Source organism: Hoplias malabaricus, chromosome 10 (genome assembly GCF_029633855.1).
Source record: "Hoplias malabaricus isolate fHopMal1 chromosome 10, fHopMal1.hap1, whole genome shotgun sequence".
NCBI lineage: Eukaryota > Metazoa > Chordata > Actinopteri > Characiformes > Erythrinidae > Hoplias > Hoplias malabaricus.
In genome coordinates this window covers 27,679,005-27,695,811 of record NC_089809.1, presented here as the reverse complement: position 1 = coordinate 27,695,811, position 16,807 = coordinate 27,679,005, and the positions used below count along the sequence as shown (strand labels likewise).

At 39.3% G+C, this 16,807-nt stretch overlaps 1 protein-coding gene across 2 annotated transcripts in view; it reads right to left on the bottom strand.

Moving 5' to 3' along the window:
• grik3 (glutamate ionotropic receptor kainate type subunit 3) overlaps positions 1-16,807 on the bottom strand; it is a 141,484-nt gene that overhangs the window by 23,591 nt on the left and 101,086 nt on the right. For both annotated transcript variants that reach the window (XM_066682431.1, XM_066682430.1), the window contains exons 10-11: positions 13,904-14,107; positions 5,172-5,395 (exon numbers count right to left, since the gene is read on the bottom strand). In XM_066682431.1, coding sequence (XP_066538528.1) covers positions 5,172-5,395; positions 13,904-14,107 — 428 coding nt within the window. The remainder of the gene's footprint in view (positions 1-5,171; positions 5,396-13,903; positions 14,108-16,807) is intronic.

Here is a 16,807-nt window from a genome sequence, read left to right as displayed (position 1 = left end):
TATGCAGTCAAATTCTAACAGAAATATTCCAATATTCAGCCCAATGCTGCCCCAGAATTATAGAACTAGTATTATTACTACTGCTACTACTACAGCAAAGAGGCTCAAAGTTACCTTTAATTTCAGAAGAAATGAAGTGTACATGTTGGACACCTTTATTATAACACTTATTATATGTAAGATTTGAGTATGCTTCTTTTTTGCCTGTTCTGTGTTACTGTGTGTATGTGTTCTGTCAAAAAAAATTAATAATAAAAAAAAAGGCCAGGCTATGACAATTCCTTAAAGAAAAAGAAAAATCAAAATAGAAAAGAGCTTTGTGCTGTAAAAACTGCTCTCTTTGTTTTTCTCTTTCTCTCTCTCTCTCATTTAGGTCAGAGGGCATTAAAATGTCATCGGGTATAAACTGGAGACATAAAATGAATAGTGCTTCTCATAAAGCTGTCTGTGCGTCACATTTAAGAGACTTTTAATATGCAAGACACAAAAGTCTTTTCCATCCAGCTTTTTCAAACTGCTTCACAATCAGCACCAAGCACTGCCTGCTCATTATTAGAGAGACTGCTCTGCATCTGTGATGTGTTTAGACAAACAAATGAATTAAAGTACTGTGAAATGTACAGACCATCTTTCATTTCATTCCCACTCAAAACAGCCTTAAATTCCTACTTCATTCATACCTTCCTAAATAGACGATTCGTTCATTCATTCATTATCTTTAACCGTTAATTCAGTTCAGGGTCGCGTTGGGTCCAGAGACTACCCGGAATCACTGGGCGCAAGGCGGGTACACACCCTGGAGGGGGCGCCAGTCCTTCACAATGTGATAGACACTCACACACACCTATGGACACTTTTTTTTGAACCGCCAATCCATTTACCAAGGTGTGTTTTTGGACCATGGGAGGAAACCGGACACAGGGAGAACACACCAAACTTGAGTCTTCTGGAGCAGCACTCGAACACACAACCTCCAGGTCCCTGGAGCTGTGTGACTGCGACACTACCTGCTGCGCCACCATGCCTCCCCCCTAAGTAGATCAGATGTAAAATAATCCAATTGTCAAATAAACATATGTAGAGAAAAATAATAAATAAATAACATAAATAAATAAATATATGGGCTGTTAAAATACTATGAAGATGCAGAGATAATAGGGCCCTTAACAACCACGCAACACCTGGGAGTCCACCAAATCTGTCACCATCAGAAACAACACTAACTTGTCCCTAACCATATTCTGCTGTAAGACAACTCAAAGCTACAAATCAGAAACAAATAGTGTGTAGGAACTTGACAAAAAAAGAAGAAAATGAGCAGATCTAGCCAGCTGCTATTCTCAGGACACTGGACTGAGAATAGAATGTTAATTCAAGGTGTTTGGGATTAATTGAATCATGTGAAATGCAACTAACTTCTCCGAATGAACTGTGGAGGTGTGGAAAAATATTCCTGTGAATTTAACATTAAAACTTTTAGCTGTTTAAGACATGAAACATGTAACACTGATAGGACGTCAATGTCTTATTTGATTACTGTGTCAGTTTCAGTTCATATTCCTCTAGATTTTCTTTCTGCTGTTTTTTTCCCAGGTGCTGAAAAATGAATGACCATTTTGACAGGAACCTGAAAAAGTGCATACATAATTGATTCTACTATCTCACATTCAGCATGTGCATGGGTGCACTTTAAACCCCCACCCACTGTATTAAGAAAGGTCAATAATCCTGATAGGCTGTAATATTCCATGCTAACAATTAAAACGGAAGAAAAAAGGAGTCATTTGTCTTCCTCCTCAGTCTCTGAGCCCAGACGCCATAGAGACACCTGAAGCGCTAACTCCCAGAAAATTGAAACCTGGGCAATGTGCAGGTATTTGAGAAGATAAGGACAGGAGAAGCAGGGAGGGAGGACACGTCCATTATTACACAGTTGCTGGAGCGTAAGTGCTTATCCACACTGGTGAGGTATTGGAGTCTTAAATTTTAATCTATATTCCATTGGCCATTTTTTTTTAATCTTTTTTTATTTTTTTTTAAATTCCAAATGTATATTTTCCAGAGCATGGGCAGTTTATTGAAGCATTGCTATAAGGGATTCCTACCACCCCTTAGTTACATCCTTAAAATGATTCTTGAATTTAAGGGCCCTGATAAGACTGAGCACTCAGGATACTAGATTAGTTTTCACATTCAAAGCTCGGTTTGCTGCAATTTATTTCCATTTCATGGACCTGTGGGCATTTTGGAGGTAGTTTTATAGACATTTCACCAAAAAACCCATTGACCTCAAAATGTCAGCATCAATAATCATCATTTGGAGATAATCTTGGATTTTTCTGTGTCATGACTGCGGAAGAGAAACAGGGCATTCTGACCTCAGGCGGTCTCACACTCGTGCTCACAGCCCACAGCGTTTTGCATGGTGTGTGAAATGTGCACAATAAGCTTTGAAGATCTCTTCGGGGTATTTCTTCAAAGCAGCAGGTGGTAAATGAAAAGAAAGATGAATGCTTTTTAGTTTGGACTAAGTGTTGAAACAAGCACTGGAGAAATGATAATGTATTAAGATTTATTCATTCATTCATTATCTGTAACCGCTTATCCAGTTCAGAGTCACGGTGTGTGTAGAGCCTACCTGGAATCATTGGGCACAAGGCAGGAATACACCCAGGCGGGGAAGCCAGTCCTTCACCGGGCAACACACACTCACACATTCACTCACACACACGGACACTTTTGAGTCCACCTACCAACGTGTGCTTTTGGACTGTGGGAAGTAAACGGAGCACCCAGAGGGAAACCACGCAGACACCAAACTCCTCACAGACAGGCACCCGGAGCGGGACTCGAACCCACAACCTCCAGGTCCCTGGAGCTGTGTGACAGCAACACTACCTGCTGCACCACCATGCCGCCCCGGAATTAAGATTATATTTTAACATTTATGTATACAGCAATCAGCCATAACACTATGACCACCTCCTTGTTTCACCACTCACTCTCCGTTCTCTCAGCTCCACCTACCATGTATGAGCAAGTTGTCGTTCTATGATTACAGACTGGAGTCCATCTGTTACTCTGCATACTTTGTTTGCCCCCTTTCACCCTATTCTTCATTCTCAGGAACTCCACGGGACCACCGCAGAGCTGATGTGACACTGATGTGAGTGGGTCAGAAACAGCAGTGTTGCTGGAGGTTTTAAACACTGTGTCCTCTCACTGCCCACTCTGTTTGACACACCTTCCTCGTTCGTCCACCTTGTAGATATAAAGTCAGAGACAGTATCTCATCTGATGCCTCACAGTTTGTTGTGTTTGTCATCCTCTAGTCCTTCATCAGTGGACACAGGATGCTGCCAACAGGACTCTGTTGACTGGATGTTTTTCATTAGTGTATTATTCTCAGTGCAGAGTGCTTTAAAATTCCAAATGTATGAGTGGACTGTGTGTATATACTGTTGCCTTTACTAGAGAGCTCTTGGAGAACCCCTTTTTCGAGAGTGTTAAGTGAAGTCACTGCTTTAAATCAGTAATGTTCCTTTTCAGTGAAGGTGTGTACCACTGTCACAGTTCCTCAGCGAGTGTGAGCATAGAAGCAGCTTCACAAATGCCACATCACCTACTGTAAATACTCTCTCACTTTACACCACTCTCCTGCTCTTGATTGCACTGTGTCTTGCGCAAAACACCTGGATTCTGTAAAATGTCACTGTGGAGCTGAGTTGAGAAAATCTGATTGGTTACGCACACCATGTGCTCCCGAAAAAAAAGTGGTTTAACTGACAGTATTACCTTCTGCCTCGCCATGGCTCTGTGACTGTTTGGATTCGCTTGAAGGAAATAAGTGGCTCCTACTTGAAGCATGTTTCTCCTTCCTCACAATGGAAGAACTCCCAGTGCTACAGTATTGCATCATATCCAGGCAGTATTACTGCCTGAAAATTGAGGCTACTGGCCACCTAATGGTCCAGCAGACAAAATAATGGCACTCCTGCAAAACTGCATTTTGTGTGTTTATGTGTGTGTGTGTGTGTGTGTGTGTGTGTGTGTGTGTGTGTGTGTGTGTTTTATTTATTTGTCTTTTTTCTGTAGAGTATTGGAAGGAAATGTGTCCAAAGACAAAAAAGGACCTGATGAGAGCAGCTGCCACCTCTTGAAACTCACAGCTCAGCCAATCGCTCATTTCCTCCAAAATTAACTCAAGCACCACTCCTCACATGGTGCTCAATGTGTCAGCAACAATGGCCACCCGGGGGAGTGAGGCCCTGAGAGAGAAAGTCTCACTGCTCCTCTATTTCCTCAGCATTTCTCCACAGCACAACTGTGAGCATTCACACATCAGCCCCACATTCCTCTCCAAGCTCAAATCTCACTCACAGAGCTCTTTTAAAGGGTTGTGAGCAATAAATGACTCTTCCCATGCTCACTATCTAATTCACATGTTATTAAATATAAAATTGCTGTCTAAAGAATCCCTGTATCTCTAATTCTTTTTCCAATTTTCAGCTGCTCTTTCCACTGCTTACAACTGTAGGATAAAATGGACCAAGAGATATGCTCAAGAATGAACTGGAATCAAATCTTTGTGCATTAACTTGCTTTGAATGTTAAGAATGTTTCTGTAAAGTTAATATTTTATACATCGGCATATAGTACAGGCAGGGACCTGCCATTACTACAAACAACTTTAACCAGTGCAGCTCAATAGTCATTCATTTAGTAAAATTAGTATAAGCAGAATTTTCAAAACCAAAATAATAGTTTTACTGATTTACAGTAAGTAGTGAGGACATATTTTTTTTGCATCCAGTGCATAATAAATAGGTCTGCACCTATTAAGAAAAAGTATAAATGTGTATATACCTTAATACTCTGTAGAACATTATTTATCCATTTGGAATCTCTGTGTTAAAGAGTTGCAAACAATTCACTGGAGTGTTTTGGTGAAATTAGATTTTTATATCTCTACAAATTTTTAAAAGCTGTAATTTTTGTCACCTGTGTCCTATAGAAAGTTGTATACAAACATTTGTGTAAAATGAGGGTTTGTGTAACATTCCATGCAAGACATTTAATGAAGGCTTATCCGTATAACCCAACAACATCCAAACTCCATGTGTATTTCAAAATATTATGATATTATGAAAAATAAAGACGTTTTTATTCACCTGGCGATAACAAAGAGAACACAGCTCACACCCAGGTACGCCAGCAGTATGTACACCCAGATGTCCGGGGTCATGGGGTTGAGGAAGGAGAAGAAGCCGCTGTTGGTGCTGTTTGGACGGCGATACAGGATGCTGATCCCTGTGTTCATGAAGGGTTTGGAGAAGTCAATGACTCTCTCTCTCACAAAGGTGATGGTGAGGGGAGCCACAGCCAGATCTGCTCTCTGATCCGAAACAGGGCAAAAGAGAGAGAAACAAATTCAGATTCAAATTCTGTACAATTCTGAAAATTAACAGAAAAATGGGAAACCTGTCTGGAGCCTGGAATTCATGTGCACTTTATTTAACCTTTACTAGAGGGGGACTTTTTCTTTTCTGATACCAGTGCAACATTGAAAATATAATGCAGATCTGAGACAACAGCACAACCACAAAACTGTTTAAAGCTATTTTTAATGGAGGCATTTCACTTAGGAAGACCATCTAAATGTAGACACTATGATGAAATTACTCACACACAGACATTGCACAGGAAGAAATACACACAAATTGAGCATGTGCTACTTCAGGCTACATTAGATACAGGACTGATTCATCCATTCTATACTTCCCCTGATATAGAGTTCAGAATATTCTGCTGACACACACAGACACCCCCGGCACACGCACACACCCCTCTCGCTTCACAGTGGCCCCCTAGTGGTAATGAAGTGTACTTCGTCAGACTCTTTAAACTCCTTTAAACCTAAATTTTCAACAGAAAAAATGAGTAGTATTAAGCTAATGTGTTAGAAGGCTTCACTCTGTAGCTCTGTAGAGAAGAATGAAAAAGCACCTTCATACAGCAGTGTGAAGCTCTACGTGTGTTTGTGAGATTGCAGACCATTGGCCCTGTCACGCTGCCCACAAACAAACCCTCAGCAAATCTGTGCCACAGACGCTCAAAGTCAGTTTTCTGCCAAGGTGATTCAACGGTTGACTCCAGTGGCCTACTTTCCTCACTGCAACTATTGCTTTTTTATTCTTCCCTCTGTCTATAAATTGCAGGCGGAGGGAAGTGTTCAGTGGCACGTGTCTGGCTGCATATTTAGAAGGTCACCATTTACATCGCCTTGCCCTGCTTCCCTCTCTCCAGGGTTGGACAGGAGGTTAATGAAACCAGCTGCTTGGCTCACGCATGGCTGCTTCCTTCCCCCTAACATGATGGAATCACAAAGGAGTTCACAGCTCCTTCCCCTGCTGCACGGACAAAGGGATGCAACACTTGCTCGTACAGAGCATTTCAAAAAAAAAAAAAAAAAAAAAAGACAGACAGACATTTTCATCACAATGAACTTCTTTTCCTCCTTCATGGCAGTATTACTGCTGCTCTGTCTTGGCTCTCTTTGACATTTCATCTCTGCAATGGCCTCTCGCGAAGGCTAGAGGACAACTGTCACTGTGTTATTTCTCTAGACATGCTAGTGATGGACATTCCAGCGCCTTTCACTGCAGCACTTGGCTCAGCTCAATATTAGAAATTTTTTTGGCTCTTACATGGATCTTAATCCTAACTGATATCATGAAGTGTGCATGACTGCTTTTGCCTGTCTGTCACTATCCATTAAGTCTATTGAAAAAAACAACAACAACCCAACAGTTTGTCTATGTTAAAACAACTTTTCAAATTTAAAAACAGGAAGAAATATGATTTATTTCTGTAGAAACCACAGTGGCCATTAGGTCAGCAGAGGGGCAACAAATTTAAATTTGTTGAATTAATATTATAAAATCATTTTTTTTAAATCAAATCTGTCATCCTTAACTAGGAAAGTGTGGACTGCTGGGACTCTGTTGAACTACTGATAATCTGTGGGAAAAAACACATATTTGCAAAAATGGTCAAAAATGGTAACTGCAACTTTCTTGATTAAGAAACTGATTTTAACATAATAAAATTAGCATTAAAATCCAGTTCACATCTAGTTTTGAGAATCAAACACATTTCAAAATATATTCTAGCAACATCATGATTGTTGTGAGAAGTAATTCTATATTGTCACTGACCAAGAAAAAAACATGTATACATCACAACTGAACACAGCAGCTGTCCTTCACATTGTGTGAAATATTCATGATTAATGAACCAATAGAAAGGCTCCAAAATTACTTGGAATAAAATCAACACAGAAATTTAATAAGGATTTTACTTTCTATTGTGGACATGTTTTTCCCTGGACAGTGAGACACTACATAATCATAAGAAGCAGCAATGCTGTTTGGACCCCAGTGCTCAGGTTGCCCAGGATACAAAAGCATCTTGCAGTACTTGCTGGATTTAGCTCTAGATGTGTATGCCACACTTAACAGTCAGAGATCCACAATGTGTCAAAAAATGTGCCCAATTCATCATAAACTGCACTATTTTGGCATTCCACTCTTTAGTATGCCTGGAAACATAGTGTGAAATATTTAGTGCATTATAATAATCCCACAATTCACTGCAATAAGCAGATCAAATAGAATGTACCCTAGTAGACACAAAAGACTCCCAATGCACCACTTTGTTTGGTTTGACAATTCCCATACAAGGTCTAGGAGAATAAAAATTTTCATGTGAATGCAGTATTAGTAGTAAAATATTTTATTATGATTTATTATTTTGTTATACACAGCATGAAACAGCATGTGCATGCTCCTATCTCATATGTGCCACACAAGATATCACACAGTAATGATCTAACCCGTATAATGTCCAAAATAAAGTGCACTACTGATTGATAGTGATTGTTAATGTAGAGAATAGTGAATATGGCAGTTTTGGATGCATTTTTTGACCTTTTTTGAATTTCTAATTATATGTCTCATCTGCAAAAGCCAGATGCAAATAAAGAAACCCAACAAAATTGTTTACAATGTGTTTCACACTAGAATTAGCACAGGTCAGTGAGGCCATCTAGAAAAATAAAAACAGTCCCAGTGGGGGAAAAAAAATTTAAATAATTCTTTAGAAACTCAAGTCATCTTCCAGCCTTCATCTAAACAGGCCATAACCAAAAAGCCAACTGGCCCAAGAAGGACACATCACTAAGCTGTGTTGTCCAGGCTCGGCTCTGTCCATTTGGAGCTGAACTGTGAGGAAAGGAGAGCCCTGCGGTGATTGGCAGGCGGAAAGTGAATGGCATAAAGCTGCATGCGGCAGCCTGGATTACCAAAGTCTGCATTTACCGCCACGGTGGCTAAATACCTGACAAGGAGCCAAAGAAAGTGACAGAGCAAGAGACAAGCACAGGAAGAGGGAGAGAAAGGAAAACAGCAGTGGGGGGAGAGAGACAGAGAGATAAAATGCCAGTCTGACAGTGAGGCCACTGAGATCTCATTAAATATTTACATAAAATACACAAGGATTTCCCTTTCTTCCCCACTTCCTACTGCGAATATTCAGGCAACCTACCGTTCAAGTGGCCCACTGACCTCCCAACCTGACCCACTGTCCCTGAACTCAACTCTTGAAATTGGACAGCCCTGTGGCATGTCCCTTGCACGACATATGAACAGGAAAATGGGGTACCTTTATTCACTTACAGATATAATAATGAAAGTTAGATTATTCTAACTATAGAATGTGATTTAATCTGGATAAGGTGTCTTATTACACTTAGCAGATTACTGTGCTTGTTTTAAGTAATGTATCTTGAAAAAAAATTAAATGGTCTACCAATGGACACTTTCAATTGATAAAATTAATTAAAACAAGTAAAAGAGGTTGAATAAAATACAAATATTCTTTTAGATATATTGGCTACATTTAAGATCATTTCTACGATATGATTTTTGACTGTGTTCTGTTTGCTTCAGTTCACCTGCTGCTCTCCAGTTCATTACACTAATCCCAGCACAGGGAAATGTCAATATTATCACTAATAAACCTTGCCAAGACATTTGAGTAGATTAAGAAGATGAGCCCATGTCTGGAGAATGTACATAACATGACTTGTCATTATAGGATATTCCAGAAGAAGCCCCAGCCTCTGTGTATACACCCTGAGACAATGAGATTACGCTGGAGTGTAACCTTCCAGTGCAAAGATTAATTGCCACGACAGTAACAAATGATGTGCTAAGCCAGCTATTAATACTGGTATGGCGGCATGATTAATGGGATCATCTATTGTAACTAAATCAACTTTAACAAGGCCTGGTGCATCACTTAGCACATTCCCCACCCTGCCCTTTGGCTTTGTAGTGGGCTTGGCAAAAACATTCTAGAGAAAAAATACAGGGTCATGTATTATATGAAACATTTATTTATTTATTTATTTAGCCTTAAAGGACCCAGGAAGTTCAATATTTCCCCAGAATTCCACATAAATGTGTTCTTTTACAAAGCCAAAACAGTTCATTTCTACATGACCATTTAAAGCCTCCCTATATCCCTTAGAATTAAATAGCCTGTTTTTGTTACTGTCTCATTAAAATGGATATGTAAATTACGTCTGTTCTTACTGGATTCCCTGAAATACTCCTAATAACTTAAGCCACTTGTACACAGACTGTGGCAGGAGTGGTCATTTCAAAATGTTAATAATGTTTGCATACTACATCTGACTCATTTGTTTAAATGAGGAGATGTTCCATGATACTGGTTCTTTAAATTATATATTTCAGTCTCAGAGGGTGTTTCTAAAATAGAGCTCCATAGCCAAGTGGACTCTGGCTTCAATTTTTCTGAGTATTTTTGGTCACCCTAAATGTTGTGCTCTGCTTGACAGGGCACGCTGACCTACAAAGTCAAGTAAAGATGTCTGACACAACCAGGGGGTTGAAATGGTCCGGAAGGCAATGAAACGTTGCAGGAGCATAAGTCGTGAAGGAATGGTGTTCTGACTCAGATTTGGAAATCTGAATCTTTTTTTCTTCTCTTTTCCCCTTTAATATTTATTTTAAAAAATATTTATTTGTTTATTTATTTATTATGAAACAACTAATAATTGTTGTACCGTGTTTCAAAATCTTTTGCAATTATGAACCAAGTTGATATTAAATGTACCCCATTTACATTAAATGCAGACATATACTCAGATCTCTGGATGCTTACCTTACTTTGTCTACTCCATCAGTCAACATTAAACCTGTCTGCTTCAGCACATATTTGTTAGACATTGTTTATATGAAATGACTAAGTTCACATTCTCAGGTCTTAGCTTATTCTTTACCTTTACATTTTCAGTAAGTTCTGACACCTTCAGTGTTAGACAAAGAGGTCACTGCTTCCTTTTTTATTTCTATGTTACAAATTATTAATTGATGCAATGAAAAGCTCAGGGAAACAATTATTTAGATTATATATATCATTGGGCACAAGGCAGGAATAAACCCTGGAGGGGGCGCCAGTCCTTCACAGGGCAACACACACACACACATTCACTCACACACACGGACACTTTTGAGTTGCCAATCCACCTACCAACGTGTGTTTTTGGACTGTGGGAGGAAACCAGAGCACTCGGAGGAAACCCAGGCGGACACAGTGAGAACACACCAAACTCCTAACAGACAGTCACCCGGAGCAAACCCACAACCTCAAGGTCCCTGGAGCTGTGTGACTGCGACATATATATATATATATACTTAGAGATTTATTAGAATTAAATGATGCCTATGTCTCTGTGCAGGACTGCTCTTAACACATCAGCGCAGCCAATAAACTTAAGCAACACTGTGTTTTCAAGTCATTTTCATGCTACTCAAGTCAAAGTCTTCTTCCAAAGGTCTAGGCTACTATGGGAATCAGCAGAGAAATCACTTACGCCATAAATTCCTCTTGAGAGATTTGTGATTCCCTGAGCTAACTCACATGAAAACAGTCTATCTAGCCCCAGCCTCTCATGGCAATCTGAGGTCAGCTCTCAGAGCTTGTTCCTTAGTTTGCTTTTCAGCTCGGCTGATTCCAGATCAGCTTATCTATATAGACAGCAGCAAGAAAGGCACTCAGCCACAAAATAGAGCTCCTAAAAATACACACAGCACCTTCGATATCGCAGAAGCCATTTGATAAGGGCCAAGAATACGGGAGCCAAATCCATTGCAGAGATTACGAGGATGAAGTGATTTGAGAAATGGGAATACTGGAGATGGATGGATATTTACAGAAAATTAGTGGCAGTGAAACAAAGTGATCTAGGAAATTTGTTTTGCTGATGAAATGCTGAAAGCTCCAAAAATTAATGTATGCATAGAAAACATTTCATTGTTGGCAACAGATGTGAAAAAGCACATGAAAAAATCCACTGCTGTTACCTCCTTTAAAAGACATGAATGTATTTAGGTGTGTATGTGTGTGTGTGTGTGTGTGTGTGTGTGTGTGTTTTCTTATCGTGTTCTTTTTTTTAATCCCTCAGTGGACCTAAAATACATGCTCTACATGCAGATAAATGTATAATATTTTTTTTTTTCACCACTTTCGTATGGACACATTTGTCACCTATCTGTTATTGAGACAATTCACTCCATAAAAAAAAGAGCTCAACATCTTTAAACTTGTGATCCTGATGGGGCTTTTTACCCTTCTAGCCAACGTTTAGTATTGAGCATGATGGCTTTATAGGCTCATGTGGTTGTTCACAAGCCCTTTTACAACTCATGCTTTGCAATGGGGATAAACGCTGTGTGCACAATTGAAAGTCAGTGTCCACAACTTGAAGAAGACAAATTCACCATTGTCAAGATGCTTTTGAAAATATATTGTATTTCTTATACCTATCCATACACTCTGTTTCCTCATGTATCATAAGAAGAAAACCTCACTGTTCTTACAGTGTATTAATGCTGAAGTCTACATACCCACCCCACAGTGGACACACACCCCTCTCGGACTGCACCTGCCATAATCTCTTTGTTCCGCTCAAGGTGACTGTTATCAGAGCGGATCTGGGCAAAGCGCAGGGAAGATTAAGTGCTGCAGCAGTGGCTCACCTCTCACAGCCCTTCCAGCACCTTGCCATTGACTCCCACCATATGACTCTGACCACTAAATGCCACTTAAGCTATTACAACTCCTCATCTGGCCACAGTGCTGATCTGAGAGGATGAAGGGAAGGGAAGGGAAAGGGGAGCAGGACAAGAGCCACTTTGCAAATGCCAGCACAGCAGTGCCATGCCTCCAGGTATGCAGCTTGGGAACAGTGGGGGTCCTGGGGAAAAGGAAGGTGGAAGGTGGAGGGGGCTTGAGTTGCCACACTCTTCAGCTGGCTCAGTTAAACTTGATCTGCTGTGGCAGCACTTGCCTCTATCTTGCCCAGGAGTATCAGTTCCTTCACTATTGCAGCTTAAAGTCTAGGAGTGGAAACTGGGATCTTAGACATCCATGGTTTACACAACATGTTCATATGTGGACACCCTGCTTGTTGTTTCTTCGGAAATCAGTGCTATCAATAGATCGTTTGTCACTTTGCAGTGATGGCTTCTACTATGCTAAGAAGTCTATATACTTAATTTTTCAACCACAAGAACATTAATAAGATTAGGTACTGACATGAGATGTTGATTAGTTCTGAATCAAAACTCACAGGAAACCCTTTTATTTCAGAAACTAATGGGAAAATGACAGACCCTAAATGCTCAGAGCTACCTGATAATACTATAAGAAACAGTGTTCCCATCCATTCTAACTGAAGATGACGCTGAGCATTTATCCTGCAACAAGCCTGTAATGAACAACAAAAGTTTGTAATTTTCTATAAATTATAAATTTAGAACCACAAGAGATACTGCAAATCTGATAGTGCCAATCAATTTTTGAGACAGTTCTGGTCTTCTTTCTGGAAAAACCTGCCCTTGATCCAGTATTGCTGCTTTCAAGATGGTGGCCATGCTCTGGACATAGCCTAAAAGATAGACCCCTTCACCCATTACTTGCAGGGGTATTCATATATGTCATTTTCCGTTACGTTTCTAAAATAAATGGTTCTCCTTCAACTTTTGACTCACCCTCTAGAAATAAACAATTTTACTTGACAGTGCAGATGAATGGTACACATAGTAAAAGTGTGTAGTCAAGATTAATGACTAAATCTTGGTAGAAGAAATGTTGATTGAAATGAATACTTAACCATAATTTAAATATTCATTGGAAATGTGCATATTTTGGCCTATTTAATGTTGCTGCCATCATATAAAATCAGTAAGTCATGTGACTCTGCTTTGTGTGAAATTAAAGAACACGCATGGCTTCTTGATTATTGCTGTATTTCATTATTCAATTATAGTGTTAAAAAACAATATTTGCATTTTATTTCAGTTCTGTGTTTTTCAATGTTTTTTTTTTTCCTTCCTGGAAAAATAAATAAATAAATAAATAAATTTAGGCCCAATAATAACTTTTCAGCCAACTGAAACCATAATAAATGACCTCCTCTTCTACTTGTAAAGACAAATATGATATTGATTGAAAGTTGGGTGTCTGCAATTCTGACAGATTTGGTCTGCTTTTTTTTCCAAAGCAGAGTGAGAAATAATTAATATGATATTACACCATGCTTTTATAGCTAACGTCTAACAGTTAAATTACATTGTTCTGCCATTTGCTGGAGATTGCTGGAATGCAAAAGCAGAGAGTTCAACAATAAACAGCTGAGATGATTACACATGTAAGCAGCTGACATGAATTCACTCAAGCATGTGGACAGCAGAGGGAGTGGATCTTTTACCATTGTGGTCATGGCATGACACAGTGATGGTCAAACTGTACTTACATGCTCCATAAGCTCCTTTATAATTCCATTCCACTGGCCCTTGTCGTCCTGGAAGCCATATTTGCCGTCAGGGACCAGGCGGATCTCATAGGCGAAACCCAGAATGCTGGCCAGCTCCTTCAGCAGGTCGATGCAAAAGCCCTCAAAGCGTTCGTTGCCAACCAGCGCCTTGTCAGACTTCTTAAGCATGACATATGGCTCCTCCTGCCCAGAGACAAAACATCAAATGTAAAGCAGTGGTGAGGTCAGCTTTTTCTCCCTCGTCTCTCAGTACCTGCTCCTAATTGAGAGGAAGTGACTGCTGCAGAATGCTCCAAACACAGAGTTACATTAGAGTCAAGGCCAGTATATATTTACTGCAGAGTCCAGAGTAGCTCTATCATACTGTTATTCATTTCTAGCTTCAGTATCCCTTCAAAATGTGGTACCCACTTATGCTATTCATTAATTCACTACTCATATATAACACTAGACACATAATACCATCTTTTTACATTTGACTTTTCCCTAAAATGTCAACTAAAGCTGTCCAAATTAATCTGCACTATATTGGTTTAGGAAGTTTGGAATAGAGATTTTTTGCCCCTTTGTCGCAATACATTCTACACTTTTTGATTAGACTAAATGTTAGAACATTTTGGTGAGCAAAGCATTCAAGTGATGTGTTTTACACACTTTAAAAAATAGCAACAGAAATTTTCAATTTGTGAAGCTATCTTTATAAATGGCCTAAACCAAAAATAGTGTAAATGACTTGAAATACTTAATATGAACTTCTAATTAAATAATGCATGCATTTTTTACTTCTATAAATGTACAGGTTTTTGATACTGGGTTTTGTCATGGTGTTATATTCAGTTAAGAATCAAAGAACCAAGTTTAACCCTCCCCTCACTCATCTTAAGTGTAGCTCACAGGTTCAGAGCTTGGAGTCACGTGTTTTATGGACTGACCATTTTTACAGTTGTGTAATACACCCGCCCTCAAAGCTCATTATCCAGGTCGTATAATTTGCTGATTAGGAACAGAACACGGCAATGTCAGTTACCTCACCCCTAATGTCATCTTCCACATCACCTATGATCTTAGTAGGTGAGCTGCAGTAGACAGGAGAGAGTAGACTGAAAATCTAATAAATATATAAATAAATGATTTTACTTGACACTACCTTGACTGTGCTTATCATTTCCTAAAAATATAGTATAATATAACATAATAATAATATATATTATTATGTTAATAATAATAACACAAATCTTCCAGGTGGTTTATTTAAAATCAAGGGCATAGAAATAGCATGGAAGTGACATGACCCCACCAATATCCAGCGATTATGGAATTGTCCCCATCAATAATTAAATCCCCTCCCAAAAAAAAAATCACATTCTCTACGCAAGTCTAACCTCCTCATAATGCATATGGCCAGTGTGATTGGCTATGCCTTGCCCTGCTGTCACATAAAACTGTGTAGCTACATTTGGTTGTTAGCAGCAGCAAAACTGGAAGGAAAACTTTCCAGTCATATGTGAGACTTACTGCAAGACTGTGGGTGACACATAGGTGTCAAAAGCGAACGAGGATGGCAGCAAAAAAGAAGAAGATGGATAACAGGAGCTATTTTTTAAAGAAAAATGTAAGTCCCTTAAAGTCAACCCTAACCCTTATAAAATGAGTCCATCTTAATAATGTTAATGGCAATGCTAGGCTAAAAACATCTGTAGCTATGAAGGTTTGGAATTTAGATGCAAATTCACTGCTTATTGGTTTGAAAGTGGCAACACTCTGGATGAAAATATGTCTAGTACTTTCTTTGACACATTGAGGGAGATTTTCTTTTCTTCTGTGTGGGTTTGGAGAGATCATGCAGTGTTCCATCTACTTTTATGATTGCTGATGTATGAAACCTCTTTCATTTGCGCTATGGCTGAAGTAAACTTATATAGAAGTATATTTTTAAGTGAAGTAAATTCTTAGCATTTTTATATGGATTCTACGTCATCTGTTGGTGTGGATGACACAGTCTAGACCTAGTGAGAAACTCTCAGTGTGCTGTGACCACAATCTAGCTTTCATAGCATTATACACTTGAGCAGAGAAAAAAAAATCCAGATGTTCCAGAGCAGAAGAGGATGGTTGTGTTCAGTCAGCTCAGAAGAGGAGCGAGGCTTCAGACATGTGTAATGATGCTCAGGCTGAATTTCCAAATCGATTTCACTGCTGCTCTCCGTCCCATCCAGTTGCCTTGATAATAAATGCCTTGGAGCTCTGCCATTTGCATGCTTCTATCAGCGGAACGACTGCCACTAATTCATCAGTGGCACACGTACTGTATGAATATAAAAGAGACATACTGGCCTCAAGCAGAGGGTAGGCCACGAATTCAGTTTAAGCTACAATTTTCTCACTGGCTGCACAAAATAAGGGGAAACAGAAGGATTGAAAGTTTGGAGCCATTTGAATGATGGTTCTGTGTCATATATATGTATAAGTCAAGAACATAAGCATTAGTGAGGTCAGGAACTGAATTTAAATCCATCCTGGATCACAAATGTAAATCCAACTCATCCTAAACCTAGTGGATGGTGCTCCATCACATCAGAGAACGCACTTTACTTGCTCCCCAGCCTAAGGCTGGGTGGTTTTACACCCCTATAGCTGACACTTGGTACTGAGCAGGGTGATCTTTGGCTCATATTCAGTGTGGCACTATCCAAAGAAAAACATGAATCTCCAGTGTTTTAGACTTTTAGTTTACTACATCACTTGAACACAGTAGCTGTCCTTCACATTATGTGGACATTTCGTTATGAATGGAAATACTCAGAAATGACTAGGAATAAAACCTTTTAATATTGACTTCCAGTGAAAGTTAAGAAAGTTTTTTTTTTTCTTCTCCTGAAAAAT